This window comes from Cebus imitator, unplaced genomic scaffold (assembly GCF_001604975.1).
Source record: "Cebus imitator isolate Cc_AM_T3 unplaced genomic scaffold, Cebus_imitator-1.0 Scaffold18, whole genome shotgun sequence".
NCBI classification, from domain to species: Eukaryota; Metazoa; Chordata; class Mammalia; order Primates; family Cebidae; genus Cebus; species Cebus imitator.
Genome location: NW_016107333.1, coordinates 4,591,976 through 4,612,253, shown reverse-complemented (window position 1 = coordinate 4,612,253; position 20,278 = coordinate 4,591,976). Strand labels below are relative to the sequence as shown.

General features: G+C 46.1%; 2 protein-coding genes across 3 annotated transcripts in view; one reads left to right on the top strand and one right to left on the bottom strand.

Moving 5' to 3' along the window:
• Window positions 1-715, bottom strand: part of MROH8 (maestro heat like repeat family member 8) — a 49,681-nt gene extending 48,966 nt beyond the window's left edge. For both annotated transcript variants that reach the window (XM_017512350.1, XM_017512357.1), the window contains exon 1: window positions 429-715. In XM_017512350.1, coding sequence (XP_017367839.1) covers window positions 429-715 — 287 coding nt within the window. The remainder of the gene's footprint in view (window positions 1-428) is intronic.
• The window catches only part of RPN2 (ribophorin II), a 64,145-nt gene continuing 44,121 nt past the window's right edge, over window positions 255-20,278 (top strand). The window contains exons 1-2 of the mRNA XM_017512381.2: window positions 255-575; window positions 5,903-6,096. Of these exons, the coding sequence (XP_017367870.1) occupies window positions 563-575; window positions 5,903-6,096 (207 nt within the window). The 5' untranslated portion in view covers window positions 255-562. The remainder of the gene's footprint in view (window positions 576-5,902; window positions 6,097-20,278) is intronic.

Genomic DNA, 20,278 nt, shown 5'->3' with positions numbered 1-20,278 from the left:
CCCACCTTGGCATCCCAAAGTGCTGGGATTACAGCCGTGAGCCACTGCGCCCGGCCAGAAACTGCCACGATTTTCTAAAAAAAAAAAAAAAAACAAAGAAAATCCCTTCTAATACTGCTCTCCCCCTCCCAACGAGACCTTTCTTGTTCCTTTAAAATGGGCCGGGCTGAAGAAACACAAGTGAATGACAGCAAATCGGCCAATCAGAAGCGGCCCCGTCTCGGGCCCGCCCAGAAGCCTGGCCCAATCGCGTCCCGGTAGCTCCCGGAATAGGACCGTTTCGAGACGGTCGCTTTCAAGTGGGCCTGGGCGCGGGGGGGGGAAAACGGGTCTGTCCTCGGGAACTGCGAGGCTCTGTGCGCACGAGGACTGGGATCCCGGCCTCGGCTGCTTGGGCGTCCAGGCTTAGCGGGGCCGCGGACACTGACCCTTGCTTAGAACTCATCCTGTCCCGCAGAGCCTGCTGCGAGTTCCTGCCGTCCCCTGCAGCGGTTTCTTGGAGCCGCTTTCCCAAGCGGAAGTCAGCCTGCGGCTTGGACTCCGGCGGGACCTGCACGGAGGAATGGCGCTGCCGGGTGAGGAGTTGCGCGTGGCTCGTCGACAGGGCCCAGCGGCCGGCACTCTTTGGGGAGAGAGCCGTCGCCCGCGGGAAGCTACTGGCCGCTGCTCGGGAGCCGGCCAGGCGGGATCCTCTTCCTCTGCGGGACAGGGGCATGGGCACAGGCTTGGGTGGGGGCGTTCTCGGGTCGACGGTTCGCAGGAGGCCTGCGAGCTGGTGGGGAGTGCCGGTTACCTGTCGGGGTTGGTGCCTGGGGGAGGGGGTGCAGCGCGGAGCTACGGGTCGCCCCGAGGCCCAGCCGGGGGTACCGCGGCCGCGCTTAGCCGGTAGGCCTGGCCTCATTAATTTCACTCGCGCGGGCTCCTGGGCCGGGCGGCCTAAGGTTCTGGTCCCGGCGCCGCCCCTTATTCCGTGTGAGCTTTTGGGCAGATCGCCCTTCTTTGGGCTGTAGTTTCCCCTTCAGTGAAAGGGGCAAAGAAAACCCCTCACTTCTCTCTGTGAGCTTGGAGCATATTCTGAAGTTACGCTCTGGGTGCAGACTTTCGGGCGGACTCGTATTCATTGTGTGACCCAAAGCAGGTTACTTAATCCCTCTGCACGTCAGTTTCTCATCTGTAAAATAAGTTAGTCAAGTTAGCCACGTTATCTGCCTCGTTGCGTTGCTCTATAAAGTGAAATAATCTTCGTGCATAGTTTAGAACAGTGCATGGCACTAAGTAAGAACTCAGTAAAGTTAACTGTATTAGAAGTTACTGAGTGGACTCTGCAGGGTGGAATCTCATGTAGCCTCATCACGACTTTGGAAGCATGTGCTGTTGTCATTATCATTTGACAGATGAGAAATTGGAATCCCACAGAAGGGAACTTACTTGCCCAATATTACACATGAATGAGTCAGTGGCTCACCGTTTCATTATTTGGGAAGTTCAGGATAGTAAAGTGGTTAAAAGTAGACTTTGGATTCAAATTGCCGGAAGTTTGATTCTCCGTTATGCGTCCTAGGGCAGGTAACTACTTCTGTGCCTCACTTTCCTGCCCTGTAAAATGCAGAAAATAGCCACCTTGCTTGTATGTTGTGAGGATTTAATGATTTGGTGTGTGCAAAGCACAGCATAGCATGGGCATACCCAACACATTAAGGGCTCAACTTTTAGTCAGAAAAATTACTGCTTTCATTAACATGGAGTAAGAAGATTAGGCTTCTGACACAGGTGCTATTTTAGGGGAATTTATGGTCTAGGTGGGAAAATGCTAGTCACAATCATTCACTGGATCTTTTTTTTTTGAGACAGAGTCTTGCTCCATCGCCGGGCGCCAGGCTGGAATGTAGGGGCGCGACCTCGGCTCATTGCAACCTCTGCCTCCCGGGTTCAAGCAATTCTCCTGCCTCAGCCTCCCGAGTAGCTGGGACTACAGGCGCGTGCCACCACGCCCAGCTAATTTTTGTATTTTTAGTAGAGACGGGATTTCACCATGTTGGCCAGGATGGTCTCGATCTCTTGACCTCATGATCTGCCTGCCTTGGCCTCCCAAAGAACTGGGATTACAGGCGTGAGCCACCGTGCCCGGCCCATTCACTAGATCTTCAGGGTGCCTCCATGTACACAAGGCATTGGGGGCTCAGCATTAGTATCTTGATTCCTCTTTCTTTTGCATCTTTCTATTTATTAGCAGTTCTGATAGGCTTTGACTTTTTTTTCTTTTTGAAACGGAGTTTCGCTCTTTCGCCCAGGCTGGAGTGCAGTGGCACTATCTCGGCTCACTGCAACCTCCGCCTTTCACTTTCAAGTGATTCTTCTGCCTCAGCCTCCTGAGCAGCTGGGATTATAGGCGCCCACCACCACTCCCAGCTAATTTTTGTATTTTTGGTAGAGACGGGGTTTTACCATTTTGGCTAGGCTGGTGTTGAACTCCTGAATTTGTGATCCTCCCACCTTGTGATCCGCCTGCCTTGGCCTCCCAAAGTGCTGGGATTACAAGCATGAGCCATCGTGCCCGGCCTAGGCTTTGACTTTGAATTCTAGCCAGACTAACTCTCATCACTTCTCATCACCTTTACTGCTGTCACCCTGGTTTGGACTGCCATCGTCTTCTGGCTTGGATTGTGGTGGTAGTCTCCCAGCTGGTATCCCCTGCTCTGTCCTTGCTCCTGCATGGTCTGTTCTTGACACGGTATTGCTTATTCTCAGCACAGTAATCCCATTAGCCTGTAAGTCAAATCACTCCTCTACTTAGAACTTTCCAGTGGCTTCCACCACAGTGGCATACAAGGCCCTCTGGATTTGTTCTCTGCTACCTCTGTCACCTCATCTACTTCTAACCCTTTGCTTACTCCACCCAAGCTGTACTGTCTTTGCTGATCTCAGAAGTATGTTTACATACTTCTCATTCAGAATCTTTGCACTTGGCTTTTCTTTTCTTTTTTGAGACAGAGCCCCAGGCTAGAGTACAGTGGCGCCATCTCAGCTCACTGTTGTCCTCTGCTTCCCGGTTCAAGTGATTCTCGTGCCTCAGCATCCTGAGTAGCTGGGATTACAGGTGCAAGTCACCGTGCCCAGCTAATTTTTTGTATTTTTAGTAGAGATGGGGTTTTACCATGTTGGCCAGACTGGTCTCAAACTCCTAACCTCAGATGATCCTTCCTTCTCGGCCTCCACACTGCAGTTAGAGGCGTGAGCCCCCGCACCTGGCCGCACTGAGATTTTCTTCTTGGCATAGTTTCCTACTAGATATCTTTATGATTTGCTTCTCCTTCAGGTCTATATTCAATATGTTTATTTCTTAGGCCTTCACAGACTACTGTATTTAAAATGCAGCCCTTCCCAAATATCTCATCTTTGCTTTATTTTTTTCCATAGCACTTTTACCTTCTAATGTGATGAATGATATTTCTTTTTTTTTTTTTTTGAGATGGAGTTTCACTCATGTTACCCAGGCTGGAGTGCAAATGGCGTGATCTCGGCTCATCGCAACCTCCGCCTCCTGGGTTCAGGCAATTCTCCTGCCTCAGCCTCCTGAGTAGCTGGGATTACAGGCACGCACCACCATGCCCAGCTAATGTTTTGTATTTTTAGTAGAGATGGGGTTTCACCATGTTGACCAGGATGGTCTCGATCTCTTGACCTCGTGATCCACCCGCCTCGGCCTCCCAAAGTGCTGGGATTACAGGCTTGAGCCACCGCGCCCGGCCTGATGAATAATATTTCATATTTCATGTGAGGTCTTTATTTTGTCACTAGAATTCAAGCTCTATGAATGGTAGGAGTTTTGTTTCTTTTGTTCCCTGTTGTATTTTTTACACCTAAAGTAGTGTGTGGCATATAGTAACATTCAATATACATTTGATGAATACGCTACATGATAGATTTTTTTCTTTTTTTCTCTTTCTGAGAGAGGATCTCGCTGTGTCATCCAGGCTGGAGTGCAGTGACGCAATCACGGCTCACTGCAGCCTCAACCTCCTGGGCTGAAGCAGTCCTACCACCTCAGTCTCCTGAGTAGCTGGGACCACAGGCTCATAATCACCATGCCTGGCTAATTTTTCTATTTTATAGAGACAGGAATTCACCATGTTGCCCAGTCTGGTCTTGAACTGCTGGGGCCATTCATGTTGGCCCAGTGATTGTTTGTTATTGCTGTTACTTGGGTGGCAGACAATGCACTTTATCAAGAAGCAGCCCATTCAAAAGTGTTTTTTGTTTTGTTTTTTTAAATGAAGCAGAAATGTACCACTCTTATAGCTTCGTGTCCCCTGGGGTATCATAGATGGGGATTAATTTTTCTTTCCATTTATTCAGTACCTGCTATGCGCCAGGCAGTGTGCAAGACTTGGGATGAACGAAAGAAGCGTCTTTATCCTCTTGGAACTTACGTTTAGCAGAGAAATCAGACATTACGCTGTTAAAGTTACGGAAAATGCCACATAACAGAAGTACTGATTGTTATGAGTGGATATAACAACAACAGTAATAATGGTAGTAGAAATAGTAGTTAACATTGATATAGCACTTGTTATGTGCCAGTCATTGTTCTAAGATTTTTTTTTTTTTTTTTGAGACGGAGTGTTGCTCTTGTTACCTAGGCTGGAGTGCAGTGGCGTGATCTCTGCTCACTGCAGCCTCTGTTTCCCAGGTTGAGGTGATTCTTCTGCCTCAGCCTCCTCAGTAGCTGGGATTACAGGCACCCACTACCACACCCAGCTAATTTTTTTGTATTTTTAGTAGAGACAGGGTTTCATCATGTTGGCCAGTCTGGCCTCGAACTCCTGACTTCAGGTGATTCGCCTGCCTCGCCTCCCAAAGTGCTGGGGTTGCAGTTGTGAGCCACTGTACCTGGCCACGTCTTTCTATATTAACTCATGTAATCATCCCTGAGGGAGATACTGTTATGATACCACTTTATACTTGAGGAAACTGAGGTACCAGCTAGTTGGATAACTGCCAAGGCCACATTGCTAATAAGTAGCAGAGCTGTGATTTAAGCTTGGCCCCAGAGCCTGGGTTCCTTGCTACTTTATTGTACTGGGACCTAATCCTAGGGAGAGTTTTTTGTTTTTGTTTCTTTTTTTGAGATGGGGTCTTGTTTTGTCACCCAGGCTGGAGTGCAATGGGCCGATCTTGGCTCACTGCAACTTCCGCCTCCCAGGTTTAAGCAACTCTCCCGCTTCAGCCTCCCGAGTAGCTGGGATTACGGGTGCCAACCACCACGCCCGGCTAATTTTTGTGTTTTTTGTAGAGATGGAGTTTCATCATGTTGGCCAGGCTGGTCTCAAACTCTTGACCTCAGGTGATATACCCACCTTGGCATCCCAAAGTGCTGGGATTACAGGTGTGAGCCACTGTGCCCAGCCAAGGGAGAGCTTCTTGAGGAAGAGATGTTTGAGCTGAATTCTGAAAGTAAAAATTAAGCAAAGCTGAGGTAGGGGAAAGCATGAAAAAATACTGGGCAGGAAAGAACCTGGCTTCTCAGAGGACAGAGAAGAAGCCAGAGAGCAACAGATGGTGGGAAGCACAAGGGAGGAGATCTGGTTGAGAGGCTGGCAAGGTGTGAGGATTCAGGATGGGCTTTTCCTTAGAGGCAGAGGACTTATGGACATCTTTTAAATGGGAATAGTAGGATAAGCCTGTACTTTACATACCTGGAGGCTGCTAGGAGGACTGTCCTTCCGTCAGCTGAAGAGCAGACTCCCCTGCTCCCCAAGGCTTCTCCTCAGGTTAAACCCCCTGGTTCCCTTGCCCTTTCCCATGTGATTTGGTTCCCAGATCTTGGTGCATATCATCACTGGGACTGTGTATAGCACCTTGGAAGAGTGTGAAATGTACTGAATAGTCATTTCCCCCCAAGGTTCAAGCACTGTCATCCTGTTGGCCCTGACAATCATAGCCATCACCCAGGCACTGACGCCCACTCACTACCTCACCAAGCATGACGTGGAGAGACTGAAAGCCTCGCTGGACCGCCCTTTCACAAATTTGGAATCTGCCTTCTACTCCATCGTGGGACTCAGCAGCCTTGGTGCCCAGGTACCAGACACAAAGGTAAGGCTGCTTTTGTCTTGGTGGTCAGGGTGGTTCAAGAGAACTGTCATTACCTCACTGTGTTCCCTGGGGTAGTTCAAAGCTTACTCTTGCTCATTTGAGGATAACCAAGGTTAATCCAATATAAGAAATATTTGGCTGGGCACAGTGGCTCATACCTGTAATCCCAGTACTTTGGGTGGCCAAGGCAGGCAGATCACGAGGTCAGGAGTTTGAGACCAGCCTGGCCAACACAGTGAAACCCAGTCTCTACTAAAAGTAGAAAAAATTAGCCAGCTGTGGTGGTGGGTGCCTGTAATCCGAGCTACCAGGGAGGCTGAGGCAGCAGAATCATGTGAACCTGGGAGGCGGAGGCAGTAAGCCGAGATTGCACTGCTGTGCTCTAGCCTAGGCAACTGTGTGAGACTCTGTCTCAAAAAAATAAAAGAAATATTTATTTCAGGGCCGGGCGCGGTGGCTCAAGCCTGTAATCCCAGCACTTTGGGAGGCCGAGGCGGGTGGATCACGAGGTCAAGAGATCGAGACCATCCTGGTCAACATGGTGAAACCCCGTCTCTACTAAAAATACAAAAAATCAGGCCGGGCGCGGTGGCTCAAGCCTGTAATCCCAGCACTTTGGGAGGCCGAGGCGGGTGGATCACGAGGTCAAGAGATCGAGACCATCCTGGCCAACACGGTGAAACCCCACCTCTACTAAAAATACAAAAAATTAGCTGGGCATGGTGGTGCGTGCCTGTAATCCCAGCTACTCAGGAGGCTGAGGCAGGAGAATTGCCTGAACCCAGGAGGCGGAGGTTGCGGTGAGCCGAGATCGCGCCATTGCACTCCAGCCTGGGCAACAAGAGCGAAACTCCGTCTCAAAAAAAAAAATAAAAAAAGAAATATTTATTTCAGTCTGACAGATCTGGTGTTTTTGTTTTTGTTTTTTCCTAATGTATGTTAAGGATCATGCCAGATCAGTTATTTTTAGTGAGATGTCAAGAAGAATAAGTTATAGATCATCTAGAAACTTTTACTCCAGCTCTGGGAGTGAGACTGTTCAATACCACGTGTACTAACTAACTGCCCCCCATGTGTGTGGTTAATAAATAATAAGGGAATTCAAGGTGGAAGGCACTCAAATGTATTAAATGATAGTAGTCACTACATCAGGCAATTTTGATACATGTTTTGGACTTCTGATGAGGAAAATGCATCATGATTAAAACCTTCTCTGGATTCAGGAGTCTTTATCTTTGAGACAGGGTCTGGCTCACCCAGGCTGGAGTGCAGTGGCATGATCACAACTCGCTGCAGCCTCTCTCTCCCGGACTCAAGCCATCCACCTCAGCCTCCTGAGGAGCTGGGACTATAGGTGCGCACCACCATGCCTGGCTAATTTTTGAACTTTTTTTTTTTTTTAGAGGTGGGATTTTGCCATGTTGCCCAGGCTGGTCTTAAACTCCTGGGTTCAAGTGATCCACCTGCCTCAGCCTCCCAGAGTATTGAGATTACAGGTGTGAGCCACTGCCTGCACAGGAACAGTCTTAGTGAATTTACATTTTATTCATTGTAGTATGAACAGCTGGACTAAACAGTTTCCCTTTGCCAGGTTTCTCATATCGGCCTTAGTTTTCTTTGGCCACATAACAAATTAGCTTATAGTTTTTTTTTTTTTAAGAGACAGGGTCTCACTGTCTTACCCAGGCTGGAGTGCAGTGCAGTGGCTATTCACAGGCATGATTATAGTACAGTACAACCTCTAACTCCTGGTCTCAAGTGATCCTCCTGTTTCAGCCTCCTGAGTACCTGGGACTATGGGTGCATCTCATTGCACCCAGCTGTTAGCTGCCTATCCTGCAAGTCAGAAGTCTAGACGGGCTTGCCTGGGTCCTCTTCTTAATGTCTTCTGAGGTCAAAATGAAGGCATTGGCCAAGCTGGGCTCCTACTGGAAGTACTGGGGAAGAATCCGCTTCCAGGCTGATTCATGTTGTCAGCAAAATCCAGTTTGTATGGTTGTGGGCTTGAGGTTTCTATTTCCTTGCTAGCTGTCGGCCAGAAGTTGCTCTCTGCTCCTCAGAGCCATTGGAATTTCTTCTCGCGTGCCACCTTCAAGCCGGTAATGGCGTGGTGAGTCCTTACGCTTCCATTCTCTCTGACTTCCTCTTCAGCGTCCAGCCAGAGAAAACTGCTATTAAAGGGCTCGCCTGTTTGGGTCAGCCCACCTGGATAATCTCTGGATTGTAAGGTCAAACAACTTGGGGCTTTAATTATACCTGCAATATCCTTTTGTAGCAGTTCCTAAATTTGTGTTTAAATGAATAGTCAGTGGATGGAAATCCAGGGGGAGGAGTATGAGTGTCTTTAGAATTCTGCCTACCATTGTATTAGCATGGAAATGAACCCAAATCTATAGGGACTACAGGCACATGCTACTACATCCAGCTCGCTGCATCAGACATATTGTTTTACGTGTATCTCTTATTCTATTTATTTATTTATTTTTCATAGAGACGAAGTCTTGCTCTGTTGCCCTGGCTGGTGTCTTGAACTGGCCTCAAGCAGTCCTCCTGCCATGGCCTCTCAAAGTGTTGGAATTACAGGCATGCACCACTGCACCTGATCAACGATAATTCTTTAATGTCATTTAATTCTCAGTCTCTGTTCAGTTATTTTGAGTCATTTCAAAAGTGCTTTTTACAGTTAGTTGGGTTGAATGAGGATCTCAAGAAGGTCTACACATTCCATTTTTTGTTGATGTCTCTTAAGACTCTCTTCACCTATCATAGTTCCCATTTCCCCTTTTTCCCCCATACATTTATTTGTGGACTAGGCCAGGTCATTTGTCCTGGAATATTTTCTACATTCTTCCTTTGATTAATTGTATCTTCATGATGTTTTTCAACATATTTCCCTACCCTTTTTATCACTTTAAACTGATAGCTCTTAAGACTAAATTATATTCAGGGTTGGTTTTCTTGGTGAAAATATTTCACAGGTGGTGCTGTGGACTTCCTATCAATAGACACATAGTATCTGGCTATTTCACTTTTAGTGATGATAAAGTTGTGAATTAAGGTGTTGTCAGACTAATCTGTCTCTTACGAACAGTATATAAGAGGGACTTGTTTTTTTATCCAGTCTGACAATGTCTACTTTTTAATTGGGGAGTTTATTTCATTTATGTTTTCTTTTTTTTTTTAATTTTAATTCATTTTCTTTTTCTTATGTTTGAGAGCAGTCATTTATGTTTAATTATACTGTTGGGTTTATGTCTACCATCTTGTTATTTGTTTTCTATTGGTTTATCTGTTTTTCCCTCTCTTTTCCTGTCTTTTTTTTTTTTTGAGATGGAGTTTCACTCTTGTTACCCAGGCTGGAGGACAATGGCGTGATCTCGGTTCACTGCAACCTCTGCCACCTGGATTCAAGTGATTCTCCTGCCTCAGCCTTCCTGGTAGCTGGAATTACAGGTGTTCACCCCCACATCTGGGCTAATTTTTTTATTTTTGGTAGACAGGGTTTTGCCATGTTGGCCAGACTGATCTCAAACTCCTGACCTCAGGTGATCCTCCTGCCTTGGCCTCCCAAAGTGCTGGGATTACAGGCGTGAGCCACCACACCTGGCCTCCTGTTTTCTTTTATTATTTTATTTTATTTTATTTTTTTGAGACAGGGTCTGTCTCACTCTTGTCGCCCAGGCTGGAGTGCAGTGGTGTGATCTCTGTTCACTGCAACCTCTGCCTTCCGGGTTCAAGCAATTATCCCACCTCAGCCTCCTAAGTAGCTGGGACTACAGGCATGCGCCACCATGCCTGGCTAATTTTTTGTATTTTTTTTGGTAGAGATGGGGTTTCACCATGTTGGCCAGGCTGGTCTTGAGCTCTTGACCTCAAGTGATCTGCCCTCCTCGGCCTCCCAAAGTGCTGGGATTACAGGCGTGAGCCACTGTGCCCAGCCCCTTGATTATTTTTAATATATTCTGTTCTATCTCTTCTATTGGGTGTTTAGATCTAACTTTTTTTTTAGTGTTTGTCCTAGAGGTTATAACATGCATCCTTAATTTCTCATGGTATACCTTGAATTATTTTGCCATGTCACAAATAATAAAAGAACCCTATAACTGTATTTCCATTTAAACTCACATAATTTCTGCCATCATTGTCATACTTTTTACCTTTCAGAGATCACAGCCTTTGCTGTCCATTCTTCAGTGTCTCAATTTCATATATTTCATTCAGTTTTATAGTTATTTGTGGTAGGAGGGTGAGTTCAATATGTTTAATTCTGTCAAGCGCAGAATTCATAGTCCCAATTGGTGTCTTTTTTTTTTTTTTTTTTTTTTTTTTTTTTTTTTTTTTTTTTTTTTTTTTTTTTTTTTTTTTTTTGCGACAAGGTCTCACTCTGTTGCCCCGGCTGGAGTGCAGTGGTGCGATCACGGGTTCATTATAGCCTCAAACTCCCGGACTCAAGTGATCCTTCACCTCAGCCTCCTGAGTCACTGGGACTACATTGCATGCCACCATGCTTAGCTAATCTTTTTTTTTTTTTTTTTAATATTTGTAGAGACCGGGTATTGCCTGTAGCCCAGGCTTGTCTCAAACTCCTCAGGTGAAGCCATCTGCCCACCTCTGCTTCCCAAAGTGCTGGGATTATAGACGAGAGCCACTGAGCCCACCCTCTAATTGATGTCTTTCTGTTTGTTTGACACGGAGCGTTACACTGTCATCCAGGCTCAAGTGCAGTGGTGCCATATCAGCTCACTGCAACCTCTTCCTCCCGGGTTCCAGTGATCCTCTGGCCTCAGCCTCCGAAGTAGCTGGGACTACAGGCATGCGCCACCACGCCTGGTTAATTTTTGTATTTTTTTGTAGAGAAGGGGTTTCACCATATTGGCCAGGCTGGTCTCAAACTCCTGACCTCAAGTGATCCACCGTCCTCGGCCTCCCAAAGTACTGGGATTATAGGCATGAGCCACTGTGCCCGGCCACAATTGATGTCTTTCAATCCTTTTCAATTATTGTTCTGTTTTTGCCAATGGGCCAAACTCTGTGTGTGTGTGTGTGTGTGTGTGTGTTTTATGTTGTCCAGTAGCGTTTGAGAGTTTCTTTTTTTTTTTTTTTTAAAGTATAATTTCCGTTTTATTTTTCTCCAGAGAACAGTTCTTCTTCAGTCTTTAAGGACTCAGCTCTTACATGGGCTTTGCTGGGGGAGCACATGCAGGGTCTAGTTCAGGGTGGGGGTGTTGGTTTTTGTGGGCTTCATGAGATTGATTCCCGAATACTTTGCTGCATGGCACAACTCACACAGTAATGTACTTCACTTACAGTTTGGAAAGCATGTAGGCATCAAAGACACTTGCTTCAGAAACGTCCCTGACGGCTGCAGCTTGCGCTGTGTTTCGAATGATGAATTTCTTAATGGCCTTGGGCATGCATCGGGCACAGTTCTTGTAGTGAATAGGCTGCATGTGGCTGTGGCCCTTTTTGGCATAGCCATTGTTCCTTCTTTTTTTCATCTTGGAGGCATGGGCCCAAGTGAGTTTCTTTGCTTTGGTACGACATGAGATGTCCTAGGCTTATCTTTTATATTTCCTGCCCCAGACTGGAATAATTAATCAGTATTATTTACTGAGTGCTTTGTATGTGCCAGTTACACTTCATATGTTATCTTGAGTTACTTTTTATAATTCTGTATGATCAGAAATGTCTTCTAATAGAGGAGAGAATAAAACCTCAGAGAAGCTGAGTAAATGGCCCAGAGTCTGCCACCCATCTCTGAATACTGTGTGGCAGGAGGGATTGATAAACTATGGTCCCCATGTCCAAATCCGGGTTGAAGACTGGTTTTCTAAATAAAGTTTTATTGGAACACAGCGACATCCATTCATTTACACGTTGGGTACAACTGCTTTTTCTCTTTAACGGAAGAGTTAAATAGTTACTAGACTGGCCAGAAAGCCTGAAGTATTTACCAACTGGCCCTTTACAGAAAAGGTTTGCTAATCCCAGGTATTGAGATCCAGCTTACTCAATTTTTTTCCTGATCACCAGCTCTCGTTTCTGCCCAATGTTTTCTTCCTGTGTGTGACCCTATAAAGAAACAGACTTTTCCTTATGATTACACTCTTATAAATCCTGAAGGTGAATGTACCTCCTGCTAAAATTAGTTCAGCCCAAAAGTAAGAGTATATGCATCAGTTAACCCAAGATTTTAATTCTGGCTTCACCTCTCTGAAAAGGGAGTCATGACACCTACCTCACTGGATCATTAGAAGAAGAAAGTAAAATCACAGTATGCCCCTCAAAGGCTCTTCAAATGGTAGCTCTTATCGTTCTTAATATTTAAAAGATTTGTTATTTGTACTTTGTTTAGGTGAGTTCAGACAGTGCCTGGCGCAGATACTGTATTTGCGGTACCTTCTGTAGTGATGCCTCATCCTACTTCTGCTTTTCAGTGACATCTTTAGAGGCCCTGGGGAGAGAGAAAGAGCAAATTGACTAGTGGAAGTTTTGTATTGTGAGGTATAGGAGATTAACAACGGAATAGTAATGTTAATCTTTGGCAGGATTTGAGTGCAGGGTGAAGTTTCTCCTGATGGTTTTCAAACTTTTGTGGAACCACAGGATTCAGTGTAGGGGGTCACAGAGTAATGAGGTGTTCTCACTTCATCCAGAGCATGCCTTTTGATCTGCGTCATGATTTGGAGTTCTACAGGAGGTTTAGGTTGAACACATACCCAGAGCTATTCTCTGCCATCGTCAGAAGTTTGCAGGATGTTGGTTAGGGCTGAAGAGGTAGATTGAGAGGCATCCGGACAGCTGCCATGCAGTTGGGATAATTGCATGATTGGGCTGGCTATGTGCTTTATGTTCACAATGCAGACTCTAAAGTCTGAGTGCATGGCTTCAAGTTGTTAAAACTTAACCTTTCAGAATTTTTGTTCTGTCATCGGTAAGATGGAGATAATAATACTCAGCTCACAGGTAATGTGTACAGGGTAGTTAGCACATTGATGGCATGTGGCAATACGTAGTATTACCTTTATGAGTAGTATGACTAGTAGTAGCAGCTGGTACTCATTGATTGACATTTTTTTTTTTCAGATTGTCATCCCCACGGCTTAGCATGCATCTGACACATGGAAGGTGTCTAACAAATATTTAAACTGTAAACTTTAGCTCAATCAAAACAGGACCTCTCTAAATGTGCCTCCTAATCGGAAAATATATGGGTTAATCACATACTCCATTCTAATTGCTTATGAAATGTGCTGTGTTGATTAGGTGGCGTGCACTTTATAAGTAATGGAAGAAAGGGAGTTGTATGGATGTTTCAGAGCTGTTGAATTTCCTCATTAGATGTGCCAACTAAATAAATCAGTTGAGAGGAAGTCTTCATTACTGTCACTTCCGTGTAGTGGTGCGTGTCCTGCCCAGCTGTTGCTGCCTTCAGCTTAGTAGAGAGAACTCCCTGGGCTCCACTAGATACACTGTCGCTTGTTTTCACAGATCAGTCTTTGGAGAGATTTTGGTTATTTTCTCACAAGAGGTTTTAGCAGCAAAACTGGGAAAAATGGAGTTTAATGAGAATAGAAACTATGGAAACAGCAGTGTGGAATGAGAGTTGATTTTAGGTGTTAGAATGAGCATTGGCCAGGTGTGTTGGCTCATGCCTGTAATCTCAGTACTTCCAGAGGCCGAGGTCGGTGGATCCCTTGAGGTCAGGAGTTCAAGACCAGCCTGGCCAACATGGTGAAACCCCGTCTCTACCAAAAATATAAAAGTTAGCTGGGCATGGTGGCTCATGCCTGTAATCCCAGCTACTCAGGAGGCTGAGGCAGGAGAATCGCTTGAACCCAGAGGCAGAGGTTGCAGTGAGCCAAGAACATGTAACTACACACCAGCCTGGGCGACAGAGTGAGACTCTGTCTCAAAAAAAAAAAAGAGTGAGCATCTTTCATTTGGGCTATATTTATATAAAACATAAGCATATCAGAATGGTGATTTTATAAATATCATTGTTTAGCTTTTTACAAGATTAAGAACATGCTGGGCACAGTGATTCATGCCTGTAATTCCAGCACTTTGGAAGGCTGAGGCAGGAGGATCACTTGAGGTCAGGAGTTTGAGATTCAGCCTGGACAACATAGTGAGACCCCTTTCCCCCATTTCTGCAAAAAAATAAAAGAAATTAGCTGGGCATGGTGGCATGTACCTCTTACTTAAGCGGCTGAGGCAGGAAGGCAAGGAGATCGCTTGAGCCCAGGAGTTCATGGCTGCAGTTAGCTGTGATAGCACTACTGCACTCCAGCCTGAGCAACAAAGCAAGACCTTGTCTCAAAAAACCAAATTATTTAAAAAAAAATACATCCCTTATAAAGTGTTGTGAGGATTAAATGAGGTAATAAGTATAAAGTGCTTAGATAGTGCCTGGCACATGGTGAGTGCACATACTCATAAGTGTATTTGTGGGTCAGACACTCAGCTCGTTGCTGGAAATAGCAGAGAGTGAGACAGTGCTTCACGCAGTAATCACTTACGGAGCCTCTGCTTTGTGCCATGCATTGTGCTAAGTGCAGAGAAGACAAGAGAGCTCGTTATCCAGTGAGAGCACCCTAACAAGAGTGCTAAGTACCGAGAGGCAGACAGGCCGTTTGTGGAAAGTACCGTGGGAGTCCAGCAGAGGGAGCCAGCACTCACCCTGTCTGCCCAGAAAGCCACAATCTTGCACAGAGGGTGTTGCCATCTGTGCTAACTGCTGCAGGATTCATTTGGTCACTCAGCAAATATAGTGAGTTTCTGCTATGCATTGGGGATTTACTCTTGAACCATAAAGAGGGAGAGGGCCCCTGCACTCTTAAGAATAATAGCTGAGATAGGCATTAGTCATGTAATCAAATACATACGTGAATATTTGGATCAACACTAAGTTTTGTGAAGGTGAGATATGTGCTGTTATAAATAGGGGACTTTTACAGGGGTAGAATAGGGGACTTTGATTTGCCAGGAAAGGCTTTCCTGAGGAAATCTCCGAAGTTAAATCTCACTCTGGGCTGGTCGTGTTGGCTCATGCCTGTAATGCTAGTACTTTGGAAGGCTGAGGTGGCAGGATTGCCTGAAGCCAGGTGTCTGAAACCAGCTTGGGCAATAAAATGAGACCCTGTCTCTACAAAAAGTAAAAAAAATTATCTGGTTTAGTGATGTGTGTGCCTGTAGTCCCAGCTACTTGGGAGGCTGAGAATGGAGGATTGCTAGAGCCCAGGAGTTGGAAGCCGCAGTGTGCTACAATCATGTCACTGCACTCCAGCTTGTGTGAGAGGGCAAGACCCTGTCTCAAAACAAACAAACAAAAACAAACCCAAAGCTCCAACTTCTCTGCATCACCCAAATCTCACTCTATTCCCTAAGGGCAGGGACTTTGTCCATTTTATTTGTTGTGTAACCCCTGTTTCTAGAAAGCACCTGACATGTGATATGCACTGAAATGAAGGAAGATATGATTGATCGGAATTCTAAATGGAGAGGAGGAGTTACCTGGGAGAAGGAGGGAGGGGACTTCAGGCAGAGGGAACAGCCTATGCAGAGGCTAGAGAGCAGGTTACATCTGAGACTGAAAGGAGTGGATGTGTGGAACAGTGGCGGGAGAAGACTGAGGCAGGAGGAGTTCTGACCTGTCTCCAACAAGCCGTAGATTTTCAGCAGTGATTTTAGTATCGTGATTCAGTTTGCATTTCGGAAAGATTTCTGTCTTGCGTTTTGGAAGACAGACCATAGCAGGGGGCTACAGAGCAAGGTTGAATGCAGGAGGGGTACAAAAGAGAACACCTGGACTTCCAGCTTCTGCTGCATGGATGGGTAGTTGGGCCATTGCATAAGATAGTAACACAGGAAGAGAATGAGGTTTGTCTGGGAAAGATCATGCATTTGGTCTTCACCATGGTGAGCTTGAGTCATGTAACCTTTGAGTCATGTAAGTTGCTGTTGACAGAAGTCTGTGCTGAAGGTACAGGCCTGAGAATTATCTGTGTAGAAGTTTGGGATGAAGCCATGGGCACGGATGAGATGGCCTAGGGAGGCAGGAGGTGGTGGGATGAGAGCCGGGCCTAGGAGTTGAGAAATGACAGGAGAGTTTGAAACTGAGAAGGAGCTGCCAGAGAAGCGGGAGACCCCAGAAATTGCGGTGGTATCCCAGAAGGCTGTGGACGCACATGTTTCCCAACGAGGAAGTGATAGGTCTGTCCATTGTTGAGGAGTGAGCGCTGGAAAATGTCCTCTGCTTTGACAATTTGGAGGTTGCCTCTGGCATGCTGGGGGCAGAAGCCAAATTGGAGTGAGCAGAGGTGAGGATATGAAGACTGGAGCATAGGCAAGTTTTTGGATCAGTGTGGCTGTGTGGGAAGAGAGAAGGTGGTGCTGGAGGGGAGAGAAGCGTTGAGGGAAGTTTTGCTTATATATTTTTGAGAGTTTTGCTCTTGTCGCCCAGTCTGGAGTGCAGTGGCTCCATCTCGGCCCACTGTAACTTCTGCCTTTTGGTTCAAGCGATTCTCCTGCCTCAGCCTCCCGAGTAGGTGGGATTCCAGGCATGCGCCACCATGCTTGGCTAATTTTTGTATTTTTAGTAGAGACGGGGTTTCACTATGTTCGTCAGGCTGGTCTCGAACTCCTGACCTCGGGTGATCCACCTGCCTCAGCCTCCCAAAGTGCTAGGATTATAGGCGTGAGCCACCACGCCTGGCCGGGAAGTTGTATTTTAAAATAAGTCTTGAGTTTTGTTAATGTGTTATAGGAGAAGTTGAATTGGCGAGGCAGTGGGCTTCTAGATGGAGAAAGCAGGCTATACAAAGCCTGGAGGCTTCCAAATGCTTGTGCTTCTGGGCAGTGAGACGTTTGTGCAGCTGGAGCAGAGGTGGGTGGGGAAGCGCAGTAAGAAGCACCACGGGAAAGGTGGGCCCGGTTGGAAAGGATCTGGTGTGGGCCTGGGCAGCACACCACACTAACAAAGTTTGAAGAGATTTGCAAAGCCCAGTCTGAGAGGCAACCATAGTAACTGGGAGCTGTTTCCGGAGGAAATAGGGCAGGGGAGGGCAGATGAAAGGTTTGTTGTCTTTTCTGTGGGACTCCATATTTGATTAGATTCAGGGAGTTGTAAGGGGAAAAAATGCGATGGAAGAAAGCACTGCTGTTCTTTGCTCAAGAGGATGTTTGATTAACTGGAGTATTAACACAGCACAGAAAGTTGGAAGCAAGCAGATCGGGGGTGGACATTTAGGGGGCAGTTTTCAGGTCGTCTGCTCCTGTGTAAACTCTGCCATCAACATCTTGGGCTTTGAAGCCACAGAACGCTGGACCTGTTTACCTCAATATGTCGTTGCAAAGAATTAGTGTAGGAATGATGCTTGTTTTACTCCAGAACAGGTCGTTTTCAGTGGGCTGTTGAGAAATAGAGGTTTTATAGCTCAGACACCAGAGCCAGGCTATTATGGAGCGAGAGAATTCTAGCTCCCCCAATTAAAAGCTGAGTGACTTTGGGCAAGTTACTTTGTCTCTCTAATGCCTCAGTTTTCTAATCTGTAAACTTAAGGTAATAAGAGTGCCTGATGCATGAGATTGTTTGGGGATTAAATGAGAAATGCTCATAAAGCACTTAGAACAGCATTGGACACATTTTAAGTACTCAGAAAGAGGTAATGATAGAGGTAGAAGTAACCATAGTCATTGGTTTTGGGGTCTCCAGTGTTGTCGTTCCATTGGTAAAGCACCAGATGGCGACAAAGCACGCATTTTTGGCTTCCTCGCATTCCACTGCTAGAACTTGAGTAGCTTAACTTGTTCTCTTCAGATCCCTAGTTGATGCAAAGTGAAGTATTTTGTTTCTTTCCTTTCTCCCTCTGGCTTCTTTAAAAACTTCCGGTTGAAACTCATTTGTTTTGAGACTCTTATTTAAATTTCACTCGTAAAATTAAAAAAAAAAATGTTTTGACTGAAGTAGCACGTGCACATGGTAAAACGCCGGATGATGCAGAATAGCTGTTAGTGAAGGCAGCATGCACCTGCCCCGCCCTCCACCCTGTCCTGCTCTCCAGGAGCACCCCCTACTTATTTTTTTGGTGGGAGAGATGGAGTCTCACTCTGTTGCCCAGGCTGGAGTGTAGTGGCGCAAATCTTGGTTCACTGTAACCTCTGCCTCCTGGGTTCAAGGGATTCTCCTGCCTCAGCCTCCTGAATAGCTGGGACTACAGGTGAGTACTGCAGTGCTCAGCACCCCCCACTTTTTTTTTCTTTGTTTTAAGACAAGGTCTTGCCCTGCCACCCATGCCCGACTGCAGAGGTGAATCACAGCTCACTGCAGCCTCAAATGATTCTCTAACCTCAGCTTCCTAAAGTGTTAGGATTATAGGCGTGAGCCGCTGCACCCAGCCAGCACCCACTTTTAACTGTTATTATGGCCACATCTTTTTGAATAGCTGAATTTGTATTACTTCAACCAAAGTATTTGGCATTCTAATGATTTGATACTATTTCTTGGAGTCAAGGAGAGTAGCTGTAGTGGGTTTCATGATGTGCTTCCTCTGTGCATGTCGCTGTGTACCCCTACACAGTGACGTCACAGTCACTGTGATGGGCATTTGGCAAAGTCCCCAATCTTGGGTCACTAGTCACTGGGGGAACCAGTAAGTACTAGTGAGTACGGTGTGGTACATGCTTTGGGGGAGCACTAGAGAAGGTGAATACATAGCCTCTCCTGGGAGGACTGTCCGGAAGAGGTAAAGATCTGAGCAGAGTTAAAGATCAGACCTGATTTGAGAGGCAGGAAGGACAAGGAAAAGGTGCTCCCGGCAGGGTGGGCAGCAGCTCAAGCAAGGCAAATGGTGAGAGCGTGGTACAGCTGCAGGAGGCTGGAGGGTAAGATTTTTGGGTTGGAGGCAGGGCTGTGCTGATGAAGGCAGCATGGAGAAGGGAGGGTTAGTCAAAGGCATTTCATGCTATGTCAGAAGTTGGATCTTGTCTGAGAAAAATAAGGAACTGCTGAAAGGTTTTAAAGGTAAAGCCACACAGTTACACATGTATTTTGCAAAGATCACTCCTGAAGCAGTGTGCCCAATGAACTGCATGGCTTTTGACCACTTAGGAGATGACTGGGATAGTCTAGGTGAGCAATGGCAAGGGCCTGCCCTGAGGCAGTGACAGAAACCGGAGGTGGACCGGGCCTGAGAAATGAAAAAGAGGGAGACTTAATAGGAGGGGAATGGAAAAGTTGAGGACGGTTCCTAGGTTTCTGGTTTGGGTTGCTGGATGCGTGGTGATACCTATGCATGAGCTGCGAAGTCCTGGTGAAGAAATCGTTTTTTTTTTTTTTAATTTTTGAGACAGAGTTTTGCTCTTGTTACCCAGGCTAGAGTGCAGTGGCATGATCTCTGCTCACTGCAATCTCTACCTTCTGGGTTCCAGTGACTCTCCTGCCTCAGCCTCCCAGGTAACTGGTATTACAGGTGCCCACCACCACACCTGGCTAGAACTAGAAGGTTTTAAGCTCATTTTGTTTTTTATTTTTATTTTTATTGAGACTGGGTCTAGCTCTGTTTCCTAGCTGGAGTGTAGTGGCATGAACATAGCTCACTGCAGCCTCAACTTCCTGAGGTCAAGCAGTCCTACCTCAGCCTTCCAGGTACCTGGGGCCATAGGCACATGCCACCATGCTCAGCTAATTTTTGAATTTTTTGTAGAAATGGGTCTTATCATGTTACCCAGGCTGGTCTTGAACTCCTGAGTTCAAGGAACCCTCCTACCTCAGCCTCCCAGAGGCCTGGGATTACAGGGGTGAGCCACTGCACCCAGCCTTAAGCTCATTTTAGATTTGTTGAGCCTGACTTGGCCTTGGTGACATCTAAGTGGAGATGCCAGTACAGCTAGAATCAGGAGCCTCTGCCACTTAGTAGTTTGTCATCTTCATCAGATTACTTGCCAGTCAAGGCCCAGTTTCTTTTTCAGGTAAATGGGGATTATATCTACCAAAGGGTCGTTACGTCATTAAAAGGAAGAGCTTCATAAAAACCCAGCACAGGCCATGGCCAGACCAGCGATTGTGAAGTGGTTTCCTTCTCTCCTTTCTTTTTTTTTTTTTTCCCCATTTATTTATTTTATTGCATTTTAGGTTTTGGGGTACATGTGAAGAACATGCAAAATTGTTGCATAGGAACAC